Here is a 23,368-nt window from a genome sequence, read left to right on the forward strand (position 1 = left end):
TCTGCAGCCTCTTTCATGCCGAGCTGCTCCTGGCTGGCCCCAGCACCATCTGCTTACCTGTCGCTGCCAAAGTCACCACTGCCCTCCACAACTTCTCCACCGCATCCTTCCAGGGTGCAGCCGGGTACACCGCCGATGTGTCTCAGTCGTCTGCGCGGAAGAGCCCTGCAAATACACCTGCACCTACTCTGCAGTAACACAATGGGTGGCATCAGTGATGGGTCCTCATAGTGATACCCAGGAGCGGGCATTATTGCACAAAACAGACACAATTCGCGGAGACATGGCAGTGGTGGTGCCAATATAATGTGAGATGTGAGTTGTTCTGAAATTCAATATAGGTAACACCCATGAGAAACCCTCAAACACCCTTGTGCATCCCCTTCATGCTCACGACACGTTTGCCTTACGCTGCCTACTGCACATATGTGATGCATGCCCTGTGGCTGCAGCACAGGTGGTGGCAGGTTGAGTGAGGCTGGCCGTGAGGGAGATGCACGAGAGGGTGAGTATGGGATAGAGCCATGAGATTATATGAGGATTGGGTTGCGTGTTAGTGGCGGGGTGAGTACTCGCGAGGTGAGTAGTTGCAGGTAAAATGAGGATGGGGTTTGAGTGGGTATGAGGGGTGATGTGACAGAGTAGTGTTGGCGGTGCCGAAGGAGATGTGGGGTGGGGGCAGTGTTGTGGCAGACGGAGTGTAGGGGAAAGACTCCGTGTTCTCACTGTGGCTGACCTACTGCGGTCATTGGAGCGCCTCCTGCACTGTATGCAGGTGGGCGATATGTTGGTGGTGCAGGTGACCTCCTCTGCCACCTCGAGCCAGGCCTTCTTGGTGGCAGAGGCAGGCCGCTTCCTCCCGCCCGCCGGGTGGAAGAGCTCTGTCCTCCTCCTCCTCCTCACCCCATCTGATGATACCTGGGGTGAGGCATCATTAAACTGGGAGCAGCCTTCCCCCTGGGCTGCTCCATGCTGTAATTTGTTCTGTTGGTTGCAGCATCTGTCAGTGGTGGACTGCCCCTTTAACTAGAGAGCCTCCAGCTGACAGATCGTACTGCGCATGCGCAGCCCGCCCGACGCGCAGACCAGCAGCGCGGAGCCCGGGAGAGCAGGTAAGTGGCTCCAATTAGTGGTTTGCCTGCTACGATCGCGCTGGCAACCCACTAATTTCACCGAGCGTGTTGACCACGCTCCCGAAACCCAACCCGCCGGCCTGGTAAAATCGAGCCCATAGTATTTATCAGAAGAATTGGCCAAGTCATTTTCTGCATTAAATGAAAGTGAGGAAAAAGGCCCAAGGATCCTTGAAGTCTCATACAACTTTCTTTAGACAATACGGCAACATTGGGCAGGATCAGCACAGCCCAAAGTCCCCCAACACAGGGGGACCCATCCCTGCAGGACAACACCAGGATGTACCATGTCCGTTTTTCTGTAAAGGTACTTTGTTGAGGAATAACTCTACACCTGCATGGCTGTCTGTCTTGTGCAATACCCAGACAGTCAACATGACATTGACTGTTTTAATTGCTCATAAACCTGATGTTGATCTCACCATTGATGTTTATCTTTCTTCTCCCCCATTCCCCAAGAGTTGGCAAAATATGCATGAGTAAATGTGATTGTAACTACAATAATTATGACATTTTTAAGTCTCGAGAAGAAGAAATGGCTGCTAAGGTGACTGAGGTACAGGCTCAACTAGTCGAGTTACAAGCTCAACATCAGCTCATATTGTGCGATGAGGAAAATCAGAATATGGAACAGGTAACGCAACTAATAATTATTATGAATGAGCACTACACTATAAATGAGCAGTACGAATGATTCATATCTAGTGCTGTGACATCGCATGCGGTGTGGATTACATGGTGTACCTGCGATTTATTCGACATAGGAAAGGTAAATAAACACAGACTAAGCATAAAATGACACAATATTTTATTGAGAGGAAAATCATGTCTCTCGAATTTGATTGAGTTTTTTGAAGGGGTAACCAAGAAGATAGATGAGGGCTGTGCAGTGGACGTGGTCTACATGGACTTTAGCAAAGCCTTTGACAAGGTACCGCATGGTAGGTTGTTACATAAGGTTAAATCTCACGGGATCCAAGGTGAGGTAGCCAATTGGATACAAAATTGGATTGACGACAGAAGACAGAGGGTGGTTGTCGAGGGTTGTTTTTCAAACTGGAGGCCTGTGACCAGCGGTGTGCCTCAGGGATCGGTGCTGGGTCCGCTGTTATTTGTTATTTATATTAATGATTTGGATGAGAATTTAGGAGGCATGGTTAGTAAGTTTGCAGATGACACCAAGATTGGTGGCATTGTGGACAGTGAAGAAGGTTATCTCTGATTGCAACGGGATCTTGATAAATTGGGCCAGTGGGCCGATGAATGGCAGATGGAGTTTAATTTAGATAAATGTGAGGTGATGCATTTTGGTAGATCGAATCGGGCCAGGACCTACTCCGTTAATGGTAGGGCGTTGGGGAGAGTTATAGAACAAAGAGATCTAGGAGTACAGGTTCATAGCTCCTTGAAAGTGGAGTCACAGGTGGATAGGGTGGTGAAGAAGGCATTCGGCATGCTTGGTTTCATTGGTCAGAACATTGAATACAGGAGTTGGGATGTCTTGTTGAAGTTGTACAAGACATTAGTAAGGCCACACTTGGAATGCTGTGTACAGTTCTGGTCACCCTACTATATAGAAAGGATATTATTAAACTAGAAAGAGTGCAGAAAAGATTTACTAGGATGCTACCGGGACTTGATGGTTTGACTTATCGGGAGAGGTTGGATAGACTGAGACTTTTTTCCCTGGAGAGTAGGAGGTTTAGAGGTGATCTTATAGAAGTCTATAAAATAACGAGGGGCATAGATAAGGTAGATAGTCAAAATCTTTTCCCAAAGGTAGGGGAGTCTATAACGAGGGGGCATAGATTTAAGGTGAGAGGGGAGAGATACAAAAGGGTCCAGAGGGGCAATTTTTTCACTCAAAGGGTGGTGAGTGTCTGGAACGAGCTGCCAGAGGCAGTCGTAGAGGCGGGTACAATTTTGTCTTTTAAAAAGCATTTGGACAGTTACATGGGTAAGATGGGTATAGAGGGATATGGGCCAAGTGCAGGCAATTGGGACTAGCTTAGTGGTATAAACTGGGCGACATGGACATGTTGGGCCGAAGGGCCTGTTTCCATGTTGTAAACTTCTATGATTCTAATATCTAGCTCCATAGAATTACAGAGTGTACAGCACAGAAACAGGCCATTCGGCCGAACCGGTCCATGCCGGTGTTTGTGCTCCACAAAAGCCTCCTCCCACCCTTCTTCATCTAACACCATCAACATATCCTTCTATTCGTTTCTCCCTTCTGTGTTTATCTCGCTTCCCCTTAAATGCATCTAAAGTAGTCACCTCAACTATACCTTGTGGTAACGCGTTCGACATTCTAACCACTCTCTGGGTAAAGGAGTTTTTCCTGAATTCCTTATTGGATTATTAGTGACTATCTTATATTTTTGGCCCTTAGTTCTACTTTCTCCACAAGTGGAACCATCTTCTCAAAGATTATGAAAGGCTTTGATAGGGTAGACGTAAAGACCTCTATCAGGTCACCCCTCAGCCCCCACTTTTGTAGAGAAAAGAACCCCAGCCTGTTCAATCTTTCCTGATAGGTATAACCTCTCAGTTCTGGTATCAACCTAGTGAATCTTTTTTGCACCTCCTCCAATGCCTCTACATCCTTTTTATAATATGGAGGCCAGAGCTGTACTCCCATGTGTGGTCTATACAAGGTTCTATACAAGTTTAATCTAACTTCCCTGCTTTTCAATTCTGTCCCACTAGAAATGAACCCCAGCACTTAATTTGCTTTTTTTTTAATGGCCTTATTAACCTGTGTCGCTACCTTGTCATTTGTGTATCGGTACTCCCAGATCCCTTTGCTCCTCTACCCCATTTAGACTCTTATTTTCCAAGGAGTATGTGGCCTCCTTACTCTTCCTACCAAAATGTACCACCTCACACAATATTGAAATTCATTTGCCAATTACAAACTCATTCTGCAAGTTTATTAATGTCTTCCTGTATTTTGTTGCAGTCCTCCTCAGTATTAACTATATCCCCCAATTTGGTATCCTTCACAAATTTTGAAATTGTACTTCCGATTCTCAAATCCAAATTGTTTAACAGTGATTCCTTGCACCGATCCTTGTGGAACACCACTTCCCACCTTTTACCAGTCTGAGCAGCTACCTTTAACCCCTACTCTCTGTTTTCTGTTTTGTAGCCAGCTTGCTATTCATTCTGCTTTTTGTCCCCGACTCTACATGCTCTGACCTTGGTCATGAGTCTACTATGCACTACCTTATCTAAGGCCTTTTGAAAATCCAAATATATTCCATCCACTGCATTGCCCTTGTTTACCCTTTCTGTTCCTTCAAAGAATTCAGTAAGGTTGGTCAAGCAATCCATGCTGACTATTCTTTATTATATTTTCAATTTCTAGATGTTTTTCTGTTACATCTTTGAGTAAGGATTCCATTATCTTTCCTACCACCATGTTAGGCTAATTGGTCTATAGTTCCTCGACTTGTTCTATCTCCCTTTTAAACATAGGAATCACATTAGCTGTCTGCCAGTCCTCTATTACTATTCCCTTTTCTAATGAATTTTTATATATATGTAATAGTGCCTCTGCAATCTCTTCCCTAACTTCTTTTAATATGCGCGGAGGCAATCCATCCGGACCAGGAGTTTTATCCTCCCTTAGTTTGATTAGTTTATCAATTATCTTCCCCTTTCTATCTTAAATGTCTTTATATCTTTTTTGATCTCTTCTTCTAAAGTCATGCCCACCATGTTAGTCTCCCTGGTAAATATTGACGCAAAATAATTATTTAATATTTCTGCTATTTCGCTGTCATTACCTTTGAGTTTATCGTGTATATCCCTTAGTGGCTGTGACCCTATCCCTATCCTGATTTTTCTTTTGTTATTTATGTATCTGTACAATACTTTACTATTTCTTTTTATATTCCATGACAATTTAATTTTGTAATAGCATGTTTACAAAAATGCAATTGTGGAAGCTTTTCTCTTCTAAATGTAACAGATTTTGATGCCATTTAAAAAAAAAGCATTCAAAGACATAGAGAATACAATGCAGATCTCCAAGGAGAAATTTTAAAAAATCACTGTATAACTCCAGATATAGTGACTTCGGGTCCTGATGTGCCTAAAATTTTGGGTGTAAATTTTCGCCATTTAGAACTGGCATAAATGCACAAAAATCACAATTTCTGGACTTTTCCATGGGGGCAATGTTAATAAGATAAGTGGGGTTTCAGCGGATGTAACACTGGAATGGCGTAAATGATTGAGTAAATTAGTGCATTATGAGATTCTGGTGTAAAACAAGAGTGAGTCACTTACGAATTTTCTCGGAAAAACCCAGTGCGATGCGGCTCTTACGCTGTTGTTGTGCCGAAAATTACGAGGAAATTCTGGCGGTGTGTGTGGTGTGCAGAACCAAAATCTTTCAGCAGCCAGTTACTTTTATTTGCCATACTGTTTTTTTTAAAGAAGTGTCGTTTAAATGAGCATGCTTACCAAGTTTATTGTACAAGAAAAGATGCTAATACACTAACTCTTCAAATCAATTTTGAAGTACACAAACAATTTTCTTTTAACTACTGGTCGCAATGACTACAGTATACAAAAGCAATGAATATTTCCTTATCCTTCCAGTTTAAAATAAAACTTAAGTTATAGCTTGGCTTTATTTTAGACTGAAAATGCGAGTAAAATTTTTGAAAGGTTAATTATACATTGAATCAGGAGACCTTTACTAGTTGAAAATAAATCCTTTAAAGGGTAAATTGATACTTAAAGCAATTTGAAAAGCAGTTAAGCCACATTAGAATAAATGCTAGCTGATTTCTAAGAAATGGAATTTACAGTGAAACATTTTTAAAATAAATGCATTGGATCCTAAACAAAGTTGTAACTATTGCTGAATTGAAATTAAAATACTTAAAACAGTATTGCACTTTTTACAAGCAACATTGCAAGAATGCAAAAAAAAAATTCTGGGTATATTCTGCCTATAGGATCTATTTATAACTTGTAAGCAATAATAATCGGTAAGATCCTGTGTTAAAGCAGGCCAACTGCATTAATTTAAAATGCCTTTCATGAGAAAGTTAATCTTAATAAAATTTCCATTATGGGATCATACTGAATATTCTTGTGCACCAAATAAATTTCCTACCATATATTCTTTGTCTTGTCTGTTTCTACTGTTGAATTCTGCATTTCTCTAAAAATGTGTATTAACTTCTGCAAAAAGAAGCTTTAGTTGTGTGAAAGTAAGTGAAACCCAGAGTAAGCCAAATTTAAGACTCTTAATTTTCTTAACAGCTCTGATAATGTAAATACTTTATTCTGGGAGGATTTATTTTAAATTTCAAGAATCTGTTTATATTTCATAACACTGTATAAAATACATAATAAATTTTTGACACTAAATAAAATTACAAAACCATTTTTTGCGTTGTGCACTTAAAATAAGCACGACTGACCTGCAGTTCTCTGTGTCCATGTTTAACTCTTGAGTAACCAATATATCTTACTCCCTGCATACCAATTGTCTTCAAACTTTTGTGTTGGTGACCCCCTGTAAATACTGACACATTCTCAGGGACTCCCTCTCCTTACTTCTGAAAGACAGTGTCAACTACCTCAAAGAAAACAGGGCTTTTTTTTTTCCAATTAATGTACAAAAGCAGGAATAAGGTTCTAGTAAGACAACAAATACAGGAAAAATAAATCAGAAGCACTCCTCCTTTCAAAAGCACTTACCTGCTTGATCCAGCTGCTCCCGCCTTCCTTTAGCTGCCAGATTCCATGAGCCTTGGTAAACCCGGCTGGCCATTGTTAAATTCAGATGGCTGCCAAAATCTGAGACTCATTTACATATTGTAATCACCGACCCACCTCTTGAGAGCGGGTTACTCGGACGCCCCCAAACCCGCCGCGGTCAAAACGGAAGTAGGCGCGTTTGCGACGGGTAGTGGTCGGGTTTTGCATATTTGCCGATTTTGCCCCCCGCCCGTCGAGTGGGGTTAAAATTCCCCCCTAACTCTTCTCCACATGTTACATTTTGTTGCAGTGGATATGTGCTATTAAATGAACTGTTCAGCATTATCTCGATGCTTTCATAGTGTGAGAAATTGTAATGGAAAAACCTATAACTATTTCCATAATTATTATACAATAACCACAGATTCTATTAATGAAGAGTTGAAGCATAATTGTATTATAAAGCTACATTATCAGTATTTTTATGTTTTTTTGTTTGATTTATGCAGGGGCGTCCACTCACGGTGACAGAACTGCAGGTGAGACAGTATTAGAATAATTTGTTGATGCCGGTTACTAATTGAGATGGTAAAATCCAGGAAACACAGATTTAAGTAACATACAGAGCAATGAAAAAGTACGGAAAGCATTAGATAGTTCTCAAATAAAAGCATGTTTTTATGTTGGGTGCTTGGGAGTTCTATGGATGTTCTGTTTTACAAGACTTTTTTGGGTTTTGGTGTTTCAGATCTACTTGCAAGGAATAATTAGCAATGGCTAGTGTACTCGCAAAAAAAGTTGTGTTGTTAAATCGCACTTTTCTGCTGTTCGTTATGCTTTGACTTTAATGCTTGAAATCATATTGCTTGTCTGAACTTACTTGGTTTTCTCAAGATTCAAAAAGTACTGTGGATTTTGTTTATTGGAATCCTATATGACCTGAAAGCCAAACTCTTTAAATGCAGTTTTACTCTTAACTTTCTGAGACTATTTTTAAACCAAATTTGATGTGTTATTCATCATTCTATTCATTTTGTTTGGTTGAACTATCGAATGGTATGCAAAATAGTGATATATACCGACAGTGTTTAAGAGCCAAATGTCACAAAAATCTTTATCAGCACACAATATGAAAATATTATTACAGAAAATCTAGCTGAATAAAATAATAGTTTGCCATACCTAGAATTGTGCTTTGAAAAGCTATTTATTTTCAAAATAGATCTGTCTCCTGTCTTGAGATTTAAGAGTGAAATGCTTGACCGCTTGAGTTACTGAGCCACTAAGTGATCTTTTAATTTTGTTACTGTGTAGCATGTATTCGATTTTTAAATCCTTTGGATTAATGAAACTAAGTGTACATTTGCTACATCTGTAACATTGATGTGGAGAGGCTTCGTTTCACACCAGTGCTGCAGATACAATACCCTGAATCCAGAATTAGAGTCTGACCTCATACCAGAGCTAATTCAAGTGAGACTGCCTGGAGGATGTAAGCTAGCTCTGTTTTGTGTTGGAGTCAGTTTGGCCCTTAATCTAATTTATGGTGCACAATTTTAGTGTCAATGCAAAGCCAAAATCTGCTTCCCACTGATGTCAAAGGTCTTGTGTAAATGCATCCTAAGTCTTAAATTAATTTACAGTTTTAGAAAAATTAAATTTTTTGAAGCTAAGATATTTTTACTTAACCTATCAGGCACAGCTAGCACAGAAGACTACTCTCCTTAATGATGCTAGACTCCAGGAACAGGAATTTAGAGAGCAGGTAAAAGCAGATTTTATATTTTCTATTATACAAGCTATCCTCTTCAGTTAGTTTCTGCACCCAGATTCTTATTCACTGAATTGTTCTCCTGGGTTTATTTTCCAGATTCATTCACTTGAGGATCAACTTAGGGTCCATGAGAAAAGTTCCTGTATGTCACCATTTGGAGCACCATACAGAGGTGAGAAATTGGGAATCCCATTTGGTCTTAATACAGACAGATGGAGATGCCAACTTGTTAACATTTGGGTAGTTTCCTAAAATTGTTCACTCTTAAAATGCTGCAGATATACTTTTGATATACGTATCCAGGTTTTGGGTTGTGAATTGGCTGAAAAGCTGGTTCTTTCAGAACGCTGCTTACACTGTAGGAATATAGCCTACCTTGAAACTTTGAGGAAGCCATGTGCCTAGCATTGAACTATTGTTATGACATTGCTGATAGTCGGTGATGCATATGGTTTTCTAGTATTGCGATGCATGGAGGCTCAAGAACTGTGCTGTTGCAGTCTTTTCTGAAGGTTAAAGGATCTTTGCTCGTTGTGTCGATTTCCTCTTGGGACGAAGTGTCCAGACTCTTTACAGGTGTACCACCAGAAAATATCAGATTTGGCTGTCGTTTTCGGGACAATACAAGAAAGGGAAAAGCTACACTTTTTAGGTCATGTGATAACACCAATGAGCAATGCTGCGTTCACTGGAAAGCCATAGAAAAGCAACCTAATCTGGCAAGAAAAACAACAAAACCATTAGCTAACAAGATGCTAAGACATGAATTTGAATTGTGCACTCAGCACGTGTCCCAGCACTGCGGCACTGGCTCTTGCAACACATTGCCTGCATCAAAAACAAATTATGCACCTCCATTGTTGAGTCAGCATGTTTGCACGAACGCAAGTAAAAAGCTTTAAATACTGTGCAAATGCAATAGATCATTCACAAGCAATAACAGCCAGAATTATTGTTTGATATGAAAGTTGTCCAAGTGTAATGCTGGAACTTCGAGACACACTCGTAATGAATGGCTGATCAGTGTTTGCTGTATTATTCAGAATAAGACTAGCATGCTGAGATGATTCCAGTGCCCCCACCACCCCCCCCCCCCCCCCCCCCCAACCAATCATTCAGTCCGACAGTTTATTGGCACAGAGTAGCACCTCACACAGAGGTCCTGGCACCACTTGTGATAGTAGTAGACACAAATCACCAAAAGCTAGTGCACAGGTACAAAAAGGCTAATGGAATGTTGGCCTTTATCTCAAGGGGATTGGAATTCAAAAGTGAGGAAGTGATGCTTCAGTTCTCAGAGACTTGGTGGAGGAGCTGAATGGCTTACAGCTGTTCCTATGTAGATTCGCCACCTATAGTCAGGGGAGACACAAGTAATCACCTTTGGTCATCCTAGGCTACATGGTCTATTAGGAAACGGGCTGTCTTTTTCTCTTTTTCCCACCACCTTCCCCGAGAAGGAATGTGGTTTAGGTACATAATTAGATCAAAACTCTAACTATATTAAGGACCTTAAATGAGAGTTGCCAAAAGCGTCAGGAATCTTAACCCCTGGATTCTGCACAGATCACATCAGGCAGTTCTCATGTCAGCCTACTATGGGCCATCATGCCAATGATCTGGGCCGACGCACTCAAATTATTAAATCGAGAAAGACAAGGGAATGCACCCTAAACTGAGTCTCCATATGCAACACTGATTCCGAAAGCAGCAGATGTACAAGATGGTCACATTATCACTGATTATCCTGGCAGCATACACAGCAGTCTGGTTAGCATCATAGACTGAAAAAGATGTACACTTCCATTCTGTAATACTGAAGCACAGTTGGGTAGTTTCAAAACATAAACTATGATTCCAGATACTTCAGTACCCAGGGTTTTGATTTAAATGCTTGTCTGCATCTCAAGTATACCAGCACAAGCTTGACTCAGAAGGGCCCCATTCTTGACGTCTGCCAGCAAAACCATTTTGCTGATGTTCCATACAATTCAAGGACACTGAAGTCATAGTCATCTAGTTGTTGCCTAAGCAGAAACTAATATTGTTAGCTGCACTGTTTGAGGAGAAGGTTTTTTTTTTAAATCTTTAGATGAATTTATAGTACCTGGTATGTAATATCTAATTTATAGTATCCAGTATCTCTCATTTCCCTTTAATGTTTGTAGTTTCCAGCAACTTTTTATGTAACCATTTCACTGGTCCCAAGGCAGACCCGCCCTTTCTCAACTAGGAAGGATCATTTAGGTCTTGGCCTGGACCGATACTGATCACAGAAGGACAATGTACTATAGGGCATTTTCCTATGACAGTCTTCCCTACAATTGATGGTGGTAAAAGATGCATCCTTAACAGGATGGGATGCCCATCTGCAAGGCAAGTGGACAATGGAGCAGTCCACCTGGAACATCAATCAATTAGAATTAAAGATAGGTCTGGAAATCTTCCAGACATTGCACAGGGCAAGTCAGTATGTATATGTTTCAACAACTTTGCAGTGGATATAACTTCCAGTCCTTGCTTCTGTGCTTCCCAGCTCACGCTTGTCCCCTCATTTTAGATCTCGGCCCTTTTAGCAAGATAGAATGCTTTTACTATCTGCTGCTCTGAGTTATATGATAGCTGTTGTGACTCAGGAATAATCCTGGTTTACAGCATTGAAATACACTCGGTCATCTCGCAGCTCACAGTCACATGTGCAAGATCCACTCAAGGGGAGTTCTTGAACAGTTTCAGCAGTTAGAAGCATCTGGAATTAGGTCCATTTTGATTCTCTGAACAACCGTCAGCTCAAGTGCTTCTCGTTGAGGACAATGGTTGTGCCAGCCTGGACGCTGGACAATTTTTCCTTTTCCTGGAACCAAAGTTACTGTATTAATTTTGTTTGTTTCCCCTGATCTCGGGTAGTTCTAAAGATATGAATAGACAGAGTAAAAGGTGTACTGAAGCTCCTTACTGTTCCTGCAAACCTCTGGTTCTCCGACATTATGGTAGTGAGAAGAGGCAGGATCACTCTGCTTTTCACAGTTGGACAACTGGACCAAATATTACAGATACACCAAGACACAATCCGCTTGATGGCCTGGTGATTGAAAGATGACTACAAGTAGTTGAGTTCTACTGTCCCCTTTTTTTAATATTCATTCTCGGGATATGGGCATTGTTGGCAAAGCTGACAATTATTGCCTACCCCTCGATGTCCATGCGAAGGTGATGGTGGGCCGCCTTCTTGAACCGCTGAAATCCTTGTGGTGAAGCTACTCCTACAAGGGAGTTCTCGGAATTTGACCCAGCAACGATGAGGGAGTGGTGATTTATGTCCAAGTCAGGATGGTGAGTGATTTGGAGGGGCACTTGGAGGTGATGGTGTTCCCATGCACCTGCTGCCCTTGTGCTTCTAGGTGGTGGAGGATGCAGATTTGGGAGGTGCTGCCGAAGAAGCCTTGGCGATTTGCAACAGTGTGTCCTGTAGATAGCACACACTGCAGTTACAGTACACAGGTGGTAGAGGGAGTGGATGCTTAAGCTGGTGGATGGGGTGTGAATCTAGCAGACTGCTTTGTCCTGAGTGGTTTCAAGCTTCTTGAGTTGTTGGAGCTGCACCCATGCAGGCAAGTGGAGAGTATTCCATCACACTCCTGACTTGTGCTTTGCAGATGGTGGAAAGGCTTTGGGGAGACAGGAGGTGAGTCATTCGCTGCAGAATACCCAGCCTATGACCTGCTCTTGTAGCAACAGTATTTATGTGGCTGGTCCAGTTAAGATTCTGGTCATTGGTGACCCCCAGGATGTTGATGGTGGGGGATGGTGGGCGATGGTTGGCCATTGAATGTCATAGGGAGGTGTTTATGCTGTCTCTTGTTGGAGATGGTCATTGCCTGGCACTTAGCGGCAAGTAACATTCGTGCCACATATCAGCCAAGCCTGGATGTTGTCATGGACTGCTTCATTATCTGAGGAATTGCGAATGGAGCTGTACACTGTGCAATCATCAATGAACTGCTCTACTTCTGACCTTGTGAAGGAGGGAAGGTCATTGATGAAGCAGCTGAAGATAGTTGGACCTAAGATGCTGCCCTGAGGAACTCCTGCAACCTCATCCTCTGGCCGAGATGATTGGCTGCCGACAACCACAAACCATCTTACTTTTTGCCAGATATAACTCCAGCCATTGGAGAGTTTTCCACCTGAACCCCATTGACTTCAGTTTGACTGGTCCCCCTTGGTGCCACCCTTGGTTGAATGCTACCTTGATATTAAGGTCAATTACTCTCACCTCACCTCTGGAAGTCAGCTCTGGTGTCCTGCGGTAACTTTCATTAGTTTATGCAGGATATCCACAACTGAAGTTTCCAGCACACAGTGGTGTGCAATGTTGTTACTAAGTTAGCTCGTCCTTTTTCATGTTCTAGAGTTCCACCAGTTTGTGTCAGTTTATTGATTTTAAAGTCTAGTATTATTTGGGTTCATGTTGTGGCCACTTGAGCTTTTCATGACCCATTTGTATTTTGTTTGTTACCCCCATTGGTATCTGTTCTATGCAAACTTTTTGAAAATTGTGCCTAATTAGCCCTTCACTGGTTTCCACCTGTTACCTTAGTTTTGCACAGGTTTATGCACGTACTGTTCGAATCTCTTAAATGGAAAACTGCATTGTGATTTGCATTTTGCTGTTTCACAGACTGAGTGTATTGCTAGCTCTTATTGCAGATTAACAGTATTTTATTTGGCATCCTCATATGGGTTATTTGGAATTTTTAAGCTAAGGTTGGTTCCCAGTTTCATTTAGCTCAGGAAATTGTGGTTTTATTATTTTATGCTGTCTCTTGTTGGAGATGGCCATTGCCTGGCACTTAGCGGCAAGTAACATTCGTGCCACATATTATTTTATCCACTGCCACACAAGTCGGAAATGGAACATTGTTGATCTGATCCTGAAATTGTGCCTATCACATGCCACAATTCAGATAGTCTCAAAAGTCATTTGTTTCTTATGGTGCAAGGACCCAAGGCAAGCTGGAGACTAAACAGCTGATAGCCAAACGGGTGATAAGTTTATACCACACCTCTAGGAGGAGAGGCTACTGGGCCAATTAAGGGTTATTCCACAGCCACATCCTGGGCATATCTCGATCAGATTTCAATTGGTAGCACGTGCAGGACTGTCATGTGGAGCAATCTTCATACATTACTAAATGTTACTGTTTAGATTTAACTGCAGCATTCTGTATTTAATTGTCTTTACTGACACCTTCAAAGGATGTTAAGTTCCATTGTTTTTCTATCTCTATCTCAATTTGAGAAATATGCTTTTTATATTGGCTGAGATGTTGGCATTGTCTAGATTTCATCTTTTTTTAATAAAATTTTCCCTTTCACTGATATTTTTCTGTGTTAATGAACAGATGGAAATTATGCTGTCGATGGTTCTGTGATATCGGAACCCACAGAATTGGAATACCTCAAGAAGGTGCTTTTTGAATACATGATGGGAAAGGAAACTAAGGTATGGCATTATGACAATATTTGGTGTGCTAGTTGATTACCTAAACCCTCGAAGTTTCAGTGCAAATAAAAAAATTTTTCAAAGAAAGGGAAAAAATATTTGACAAGTGCTCAGGTATTTACGGTATTACTAGAATCACTTCTTTTTCCTTGGCTTGTTCAGATGATTTTTTTGCTGAGTTTTTCTACCTGCCAGAAATTTCTTCATTAAATGACTTCTTAAGATGACAATAATGCTGTGCTAATTTCACCATTCTTTTGATTATTCATATACTTTCTTTTGTGAGGGAAAAATTAAGGTTGTAAGATGGGGGAAGGAAGTACTGACTACATGGATTAAGATCCCTTTTAAAACATTCTTCCTTAGGTTATTGAAAGTAATCTCTGTGGGGTAGGACTTAAGGAACTCTATCCTATACAGTAGTATATTATCTATATAACCTGCAGAAGACCAGGAGGTGGAAGGGAAAAAGGTGGCGGCATCATAAATGTTTTCATTAATTTCTCAAAAACCAGAAGTTTATTCTTTATGCAACTTAAGAGGATATTTGTGCTAAAATGTAAAATCTGTAAGCGGGTTTTTTTAAAAGTTTGTTCTCCGGATGTAGCTGATGCTCGCATAGCCGCACTGATTGTCTCTCCCAGGTTACCCTGAGAAGATGGTGCTGGGTCTTCATTTCATAACAATTGTATGTACAACTGAGCGCCTTGCTATGCCACTTCGGAGGACGTTAAGAGTCAACCACATAGTGTAGAATAAAGTCACGTGCACGCCAAAGTGGGTAGGGGTCGCAGGTTCCTTACCCTGAAGGACATTATTGACCCAGTTGAGTTTTCTGACAATGAAGGAACAGCGAAATATATCCACGTCAGGATGGTGTGTAACTTGGAGGTGAAGGTGTTACCGTGCAACTGCTGCCCTTATTCTTGTAAACAATCTTACAACACCAAGTTATAGTCCAACAATTTTATTTGAAAATCACAAGCTTTCGGAGGCTTCCTCCTTTGTCAGGTGAATGTCACCTGACGAAGGAGGAAGCCTCCGAAAGCTTGTGATTTTCAAATAAAATTGTTGGACTATAACTTGGTGTTGTAAGATTGTTTACATTTGTCAACCCCAGTCCATCACTGGCATCTCCACATCATGGCCCTTATTCTTCTAAGTGGTGGAGGTGGCAGGTTTGTGGTGTGCTACCAAATAAGCCTTGATGACTTGCTGCAGTGCATCCTGAAGATAGTAGCCAGGGTATGCCGGTGGTAGAAGGGGTGGATGTTTAGGCTGGTAATGAGGTGAAGATCATACGGAATGTTTTGTCCTTGATTGTGTCGAGGTTCTTGAGTGTTACTGTACCTGCACCCATCCAGGCAAGTGGAGCATATTCAATCACATTCCTGACTTGTGCTTGCTTGGTCCTGGTAGGGCTTTGGGGAGTTGGGAGGTGAGCCACTTGCCACAGAATACCCAGCCTCTGACCTGCTCTAGAAGCTACGATATTTATATAACTGGTCCAATTGAGTTTCTGGTCAATGATGACCCCTAGCATGTTGATTGTGGGGAACTCGGTGATGATAATGCCATTAAATGTCATGGGGTTGTAGTTAGGCACTTTTTTTGGAGATGTTCATTGCCTGGCACTTATGTGGCATGAATGTAATCTGTCATTTATCCCTCCCCAAGCCTGGATGTTTTCCAGATCTTGCTGCATTCAGACATGGTCTGCTTCATTATGAGGAATTGCAAATGGAGCTAAACACTGCAATCATCAGCGAGCACCTCCACTTTTGATCATATGTTGGAGGGAAGGTCATTGATGAAGCAGCTGAAGATAATTGGGCTTAAGATGCTGCATTGAGGAACAACTGCAGCGATATCCTGGGACTGAGATGATTGGCCTCCAACAATCTCAACCACCCTGTTCCTATGCTCCTATCTTCCTCTGTGCCAAGTATGAATCCAGCCACTGGAAAGTTTTTCCCCTGACCCCTACTGACTTTAGTTTTACTAGGGTTCCTTGGTGCCACACTTGGCCAAATGCTGCCTTGATGTCAAGGGCAGTCACTCTTGCCTCATTTCTGGAGTTCACCTTTGGACCAAGGCTGTAATGAGGTCTGGAGCTGAATGATCCTGATGGAACCCAAACTGAGCATCAGTGAGCAGGTTATTGCTGAGTAAGTGCTGCTTGATAGCATTGTTGCCGACTCTTTCCATCGTTTGGCTGATGATTAGGACATACGAACAATGACTGACAGGAGAAGACCCTCTGGTCCATCCAGCCTGTCCCACACAATTGTGATACCGTGTGCCACACAATATATAGACTCTCCTCCCCACCTGAAACCATGTGCTCTCCTGGGAGAGGCAAACGAACAGATTAAAAATCCAGGCCAATGTAAGAGGAAAAAGCCTGGAAATTCTTCTCCGACCCCCTTAAGCAGGCGATCAGAACTATTCCAGGAGATCACTCTGGCCTTGAATTCTATGCATTGCCTGCCTTTTGTAGGAGGTGATCTCCGCCTCAGCCAAAAACAGGCCCAGCTCTTGCTTGAAGGAATTCAGCAAATCTGCGTCCACCGCATGAGCCGGCAGCCTGTTCACCTCCATATTTGTCACAGTTAATAATATTCCTATGATTATGTGACTAGAATTACACACAGACCTCAGGCTGGCATCTTAAAATAAAATCCAGCAACTTCTTGCCTTTCCTGAATCTATGCTGATTGCCATTTTAAGGTTGTCCTTTTCCAAGTCCTCATCGGTTATGCCTCAAAATCATGTTAGACATTCCCTACAAAAGACTTACTGGTCTTAGTTTCTGCAAATGTCTCTTGAGCGTTTTTAAGTAACTCGTGGATCTCCAATGCCATTCATTATTCATGGGCAGTCTGGACACACGGTTGTCAGGTTTAGCTGCTGGCCTGTCCCATTAGGGTCAGTGTACTTTCTGTGGGAAAATGGTATAAATAGACAAAACCAGTTAATTGTAGCAGCTTGTAAAATTGTATGGTAATGTTAACTGCTTGTAAACTGCTGTGTCAGCAACACCCATATCTGGGTTTCTTTATTTTTTTCAATGTCTGAAGTGTGAAGACGCAATCTACACGCCAGACTTTTATATAAGTAGATATAATAGATGTAGGACTCTGGGCTCTGATATGAACAAACTTATATGTATTTCAGTTAAAACTTTGCTAACTTCAATCTCCTCTTGTTTGTGGATGCAAGTAGTCTGGATCAAGTACTTATTTCAAGAGCGTTATATATTATGTAATTTGTAGACTGGTTAGTTCCTCATCTGTCATTTGTGGAATTCTGACACTTGACGTAGTCAATTATTTCCTCTTCCTGAGTAAAGACAGACATGAAGTAACTATTTCTATGTCTTTGGATTCCAGCTTCTCACTACAGTTTTATAGTGGACCACCCTTTGTTTAAGTGTATATAGTTGAAAAACCCTTTATTGTGATTTGTGCTCAACAACCTTATATTTAGTTTAATTGAGTATCGTGTTACTTTTTTCACCTACTTTGGCTTTATAATTTATATAATTTTGAATGCTACCTGTTTATTCCTAATCTTTTCATTGATATTTAACCACATTGGCCGCTTTTGTCCATTAATCTATTTTGAGCTATTCAGAATGAATTTTGATTGTAGTCTCATCAACATTTCCTGAAATACTTTCCATTTTCTACTGTAGATCTCCGAACATTCCATTCCATTCCAAATAACTTTTTCGAAAACTTATTTTGCATAAACTCATGCTGCATTCCTTCATAGACCACACTCTTCGTCATTTAATTTACTTTTAATGCACTTGTGATGCAAATGAGAATTAATTTATTTCTCCCATTTTTGTTAGTGCACTTGGGAAATGGGTTTAACATGGGTTGCATTCTTAGAGCTTGGATGCTTTGCAACTGATGCACAGCTAAACAGCCAATTACAAAAACCCTGCAATAATGCTGCTGAATCACTCAGTAGGCTCCTTAATAGTGCTTAAAGAAGTGCTTAAAATAATGCTGAGTGCCAATTCAGCTGTGGGATGTGCAAGTTGGTGAGTTGATGTGTCAGCCTTGGCTTAGTGGTAGCACTGTCGCCTCTGAGTCAAAAGGTTGCGGGTTCAAGCCCCACTCCAGAGACTTAAGCACATAATCTAGGCTGACACTCCATTGCAGTACTGAGGGAGTGCTACACTGTCGGAGGTGTCGTCTTTCAGTTGAGACGTTGAACTGAGGCTGTTTCTGCCCTCTCAGGTAGACTTAAAAGATCCCGTTGCACTATTCGAAGAAGAGCAGCTGAGTACTCCCGATGTCCTGCCCAACATTTACCCCTCAACCAACATGTAAAACAGATGATCTGGTCATTTATTTCATTGCTGTTTGTGGGAGCTTGTGAGCAAATTGGCTGCCGCATTTCCTACGTTACAACAGTCACGAATCACAGGTGAGAAAGGGCAAGATTGAGCTCAGGTGGTACTGATGAGACAGGACCCTTCATGAGTAAGTCAAGTCATTTGCCTTGTTGAATGAGACTGGTCTAGTTGGTCTGGATGTATTTTACCATCCTGATGGGCAGTATTAGGTAGCGAGAGATATCTGCTCTGCAGACTACCACTCAATGGCATATAGCATCAGTGGCTATTGACAGGCATGAAGGCAGTGAGTACAATTGCAGCGTCTCTCAGGAATATTCCCTCTGATATTGAGATACACAGTCCCATACGTGATGAAGGCCATTTTCGGGATCTTGGAAATACACTGGAGACAGCGATCAAGGAGGAATTCAGAGGTGTTGCAGCCTGTAATAGTCAGTGCACAAAGAGATCATAGAAATATGTAGAAGTTATAACATGGCAACAGGCTATTTGATCTAACCAGTCCATGTCAGCATTTACCCTCCACACGAACAAATAGTTCTAATCACATTTACCCACTCTGTTCCCATATCCCTTTACCCCTTTTTTCTTCATCCCACCCATCAAATCTAATCTTGAATATTGACCTAGTTTCTGCCTCAATCACTAACCCGGGATGTGAATCCACAACCTCACAACTCAAGACTTTTCTCCTGCCCTGTGTTCTAAATCTCTTGCATTTTATCTAAGGCCCATCGTTCTTAACCTCTCGACTACTGGAAACAGTCTGCTTCTATCTATCCTGTACCATCCTTTCATAATGTTAAAAACTTTGATTATATTGCCCCGTAATCTGTGCTGTTCTGATTTGAAGAAAAGACCCAATATTTCAAGTCTTTTGTCGTATTTCTATTTCTTCATGCCAGGGAGCATCCGAACAAATCTGTGTTGTACCCTCTCCGAAGCCTCAATATCTTTCTTATAATGTGGAGCTCAGTACTGCAGATAGTCCCTCCAAGTCCCTCTGCTGTTACACAGCAATGAGCCTACTTCCGTTCAGAGTATAACTACTGCTATTTTTTTTAACCATAATGCATCGCCTCACTCTTACATTGAATTCCATCTGCCAAATTTTAGCTTATTCCTTCATCTTATCAATATCACTTTGCAGTTTCCTTTGGTCGTCTAAAGAATTAACTATATCTCCTATTTTGGTATCATCTGCAAATTTCAATAGCACTCCCTCTAGACCTATATCCAAATTATTGCTATATATACAGTGAATAGAAGTGGCCCTGGAACTGAACCCTGAGGGGCACCACTAGCCACTTCCAACCACTCTGAAAGGCTGCCTTAAATGCTACTCTGTTTTCTCCCATGTAACCAATTTTTAATCCAGTTTGCTATCCTCCCCCTAATTACATACCCCATAATCTTCCCTGGTAATCTCCCATGTGGTACCTTGTTAAAGGCTTTTCTAAATTCCATTTCTACTGCATTTCCCCCATCTACCATGCCTGTTACCTCCTCAAAGTATTCTGAGGCACACTCATACTTTTGAAATCAGTGCTGGTTTATTCCAACTATTTTCTCTTTATCAAGATATGTGGTAATTTCATCCTTAATCTAAAATTTCCCCTAACACAGATGTCAATCTAACTGGCCTGTAATTATCTGGATTAGCTTTTTTTTTAAATGAGTACAACATTGGCCACTCTCCAGTCCTCCAGCACACCTTCACATTCAATAGAGCCCTGAAATATAGTTTCTAGGGCCTCTGCAATTTCCTCCCGTAACTTCTTCAGGATCCTAGGATGTATTCCATCAGGTGATGATGCTTGCCTTCCTTTAGCTTAACTAACTTATCTAAAATTTTTCTTTTAATCAATCACAATATTGCTCAAAAAAATTCTTTGAATTTTGAAGTGGAAATACCCTTATGAGCCAAAAATTATCTTTTGCTCATTAGTTTATAATCATCGTGCCAGAGATATGTAAAACTCCATAAACAACACTTAGGTAGAAACTGACTTTCCAATAATTTGTCAGCAGGAGTTTGGCAAACAGCAGACTCTCTTAACCAGTCATCACACTTGCATGTATCCTAAGTTACTGACATTGTTTTTGCTTCAGTTAATTTTTATTTGTAAGTAAATCAGCACAGTAGTATAACCTGCAGAGAGTGATCTAGCGATGTAATAATTTCCGCTTTCTGAACTGAGAACAGTAGTGGGCATTCTTTGTATTCTCCTGTAAGCAATTTACCATTATTAGAGTTAATTGTTGAGTGTGGACTACGCTAACTCAGTACAGCATAGAATAAAAGACACAGATTTCATTTCCTAAGAAATGTGGTCTACTTATCAGAACTGTTGCTCTGCTATTCACGTGAGAAAAGAGGTGCCAGAGAAAGCTTGAACCTAAGTCTAGTCTAAATACAACAATGTTTTTAGTCATGTGTGCATGCCTTCCATTGTTTAGCTGGGGCAATTTTGGAGGCTGTTGGTTATAACATCTACTATTCTTCTCCATCACTTATTTCAGCTGCATCTCTGACTATCTGGGTTGTATCTGAGATCCAAGTGAGAGCAAAGATATTTAGTTGCTGCAGGAATTTCGGCAAGAGTTCAACAAACTGAAAGTAGTCAGCTCAGCTTTTCCGAATGGCCTCACGTCAGTTCGTGACAATCAGTTTTCCTCTGGTTAATCAGTATTGAGGTTCAATAAATCAGAGAAGTTTTTTTTGCCCCCTATAAATATGGTTTTGGGAGTAACCATGATGGCCAGTGTTTGGCAGAGAGAAAAATTCCTCCTTGTTCCTCTCCCTGCTGCTCTGGGAGTGCTGTATGCATGCAAGTAAATTAGTCATCAGACATAGAGTCATAGAGTTATACAGCACGGATAGAGGCCCTTCGGCCCATCGTGTCCGCGCCGGCCATCAGCCCTGTCTACTCTAATCCCATATTCCAGCATTTGGTCTGTAGCCTTGTATGCTATGGCATTTCAAGTGCTCATCCAAATGCTTCTTGAATGTTGTGAGGGTTCCTGCCTCCACAATCCTTTCAGGCAGTGAGTTCCAGACTCCAACCACCCTCTGGGTGAAAAAGTTCTTTCTGAAATCCCCTCTAAACCTCCCGCCTTTTACCTTGAATCTATGTCCCCTTGTTATAGAACCCTCAACGAAGGGAAAAAGCTCCTTAGTATCCATCCTATCTGTGCCCCTCATAATTTTGTACACCTCAATCATGTCCCCCCTCAGCCTCCTCTGCTCCAAGGAAAACAAACCCAATCTTCCCAGTCTCTCTTCATAGCTGAAGCGCTCCAGCCCTGGTAACATCCTGGTGAATGTCCTCTGCACCCTCTCCAAAGCGATCACATCCTTCCTGTAGTGTGGCGACCAGAACTGCACACAGTACTCCAGCTGTGGCCTAACCAGTGTTTTATACAGCTCCATCATAACCTCCTTGCTCTTATATTCTATGCCTCGGCTAATAAAGGCAAGTATCCCATATGCCTTCTTTACCACCTTATCTACCTGTTCCGCCGCCTTCAGGGATCTGTGAACTTGCACACCAAGATCCCTCTGACCCTCTGTCTTGCCTAGGGTCCTCCCATTCATTGTGTATTCCCTTGCCTTGTTAGTCCCTCCAAAGTGCATCACCTCGCACTTTTCCGGGTTAAATTCCATTTGCCACTGTTCCGCCCATCTGACCAACCCATCTATATCGTCCTGCAGACTGAGGCTATCCTCCTCGCTATTTACCGCCCTACCAATTTTTGTATCATCAGCAAACTTACTGATCATACCTTTTACATTCATATCCAAGTCGTTAATGTAGACCACAAACAGCAAGGGACCCAGCACCGATCCCTGTGGTACCCCACTGGCCACAGGCTTCCAGTCACAAAAACAACCTTCGACCATCACCCTCTGCCTTCTGCCACTAAGCCAGTTTTGTATCCAAAGTGGTAGTCCTCTTGAAATAATTTCAACAACACTTTCCTCTACACTTAAATCAAGAATTTTTTTTTGTGCTATTTTTATGTTCGCTTAAAATAATAATTGGCCAATCATTTTATTTATCTGTACTCCAAAGAGAAATTGCTTATGTTTTATGACTTACATAATCTATATATAAAAAAAATGTAATGTTGCATGTATTTTTAAAAAGAGATGGAGATCTCATTTGTGGTAGCTACAACGAAAAAAACCTAATCTGTTTTACTGGTTAAAAAGGTTACCTATTCCTACTGGAAGTATTTTTAATGGTTTCAACACCTGGAATAGATTAATTTCCTAAGATGTATTTAACAAATCTTTAAAGTAATTAATGGTATACGACTCTGGAACAGTTCTCTGTTTAATCTGGAGAATTTATTAACTTCAAGATAATTTATTTTACTGAATTTATAGCATCCGTATGACATTAAATTGCATAAATCAAGCTTCCATCAAAGGAAACGTCCTTCTGAAGTGATGAGCATAATTAGCATTGTAATTTGCTGCCATTTGAAACAATCGCAATTGAAATAGTGGCAGTCAAGTAGAGGACTATTTCATGTTTCCCGACCAAATTATTTCTAGGAACTATTGACTATTCTGTTGAGGGTTTGTAGTCCACAACTCATTTAGATGTCAGAATATTGTAGTATTTTTCCAGGTTATCTTTTTGGGGAGAAAAATTTGGATCTGTGAAATTATATTGCCTTTTTAAATTTCAGACTTTGGCGAAAGTTATAACCACTGTGCTGAAGTTTCCAGCAGATCAGACACAGAAGATATTAGAGCGGGAAGATTCTCGATCTACGGTGAGTCTATATTAAGTACTAATTTATGAATCTCTTCAGCCAATTCCAGAGTACACAATGTAGTG

At 41.2% G+C, this 23,368-nt stretch overlaps 1 protein-coding gene across 3 annotated transcripts in view; it reads left to right on the forward strand.

Annotated features, from left to right (window-relative positions):
- golga4 (golgin A4) overlaps positions 1 to 23,368 on the forward strand; it is a 203,990-nt gene that overhangs the window by 157,491 nt on the left and 23,131 nt on the right. For all 3 annotated transcript variants that reach the window (XM_067981366.1, XM_067981370.1, XM_067981367.1), the window contains 6 exons: positions 1,654 to 1,767; positions 7,370 to 7,399; positions 8,557 to 8,625; positions 8,731 to 8,806; positions 14,040 to 14,140; positions 23,217 to 23,303. In XM_067981366.1, the coding sequence (XP_067837467.1) occupies positions 1,654 to 1,767; positions 7,370 to 7,399; positions 8,557 to 8,625; positions 8,731 to 8,806; positions 14,040 to 14,140; positions 23,217 to 23,303 (477 nt within the window). The remainder of the gene's footprint in view (positions 1 to 1,653; positions 1,768 to 7,369; positions 7,400 to 8,556; positions 8,626 to 8,730; positions 8,807 to 14,039; positions 14,141 to 23,216; positions 23,304 to 23,368) is intronic.

This window comes from Heptranchias perlo, chromosome 3, assembly GCF_035084215.1.
Source record: "Heptranchias perlo isolate sHepPer1 chromosome 3, sHepPer1.hap1, whole genome shotgun sequence".
Lineage (NCBI taxonomy): Eukaryota > Metazoa > Chordata > Chondrichthyes > Hexanchiformes > Hexanchidae > Heptranchias > Heptranchias perlo.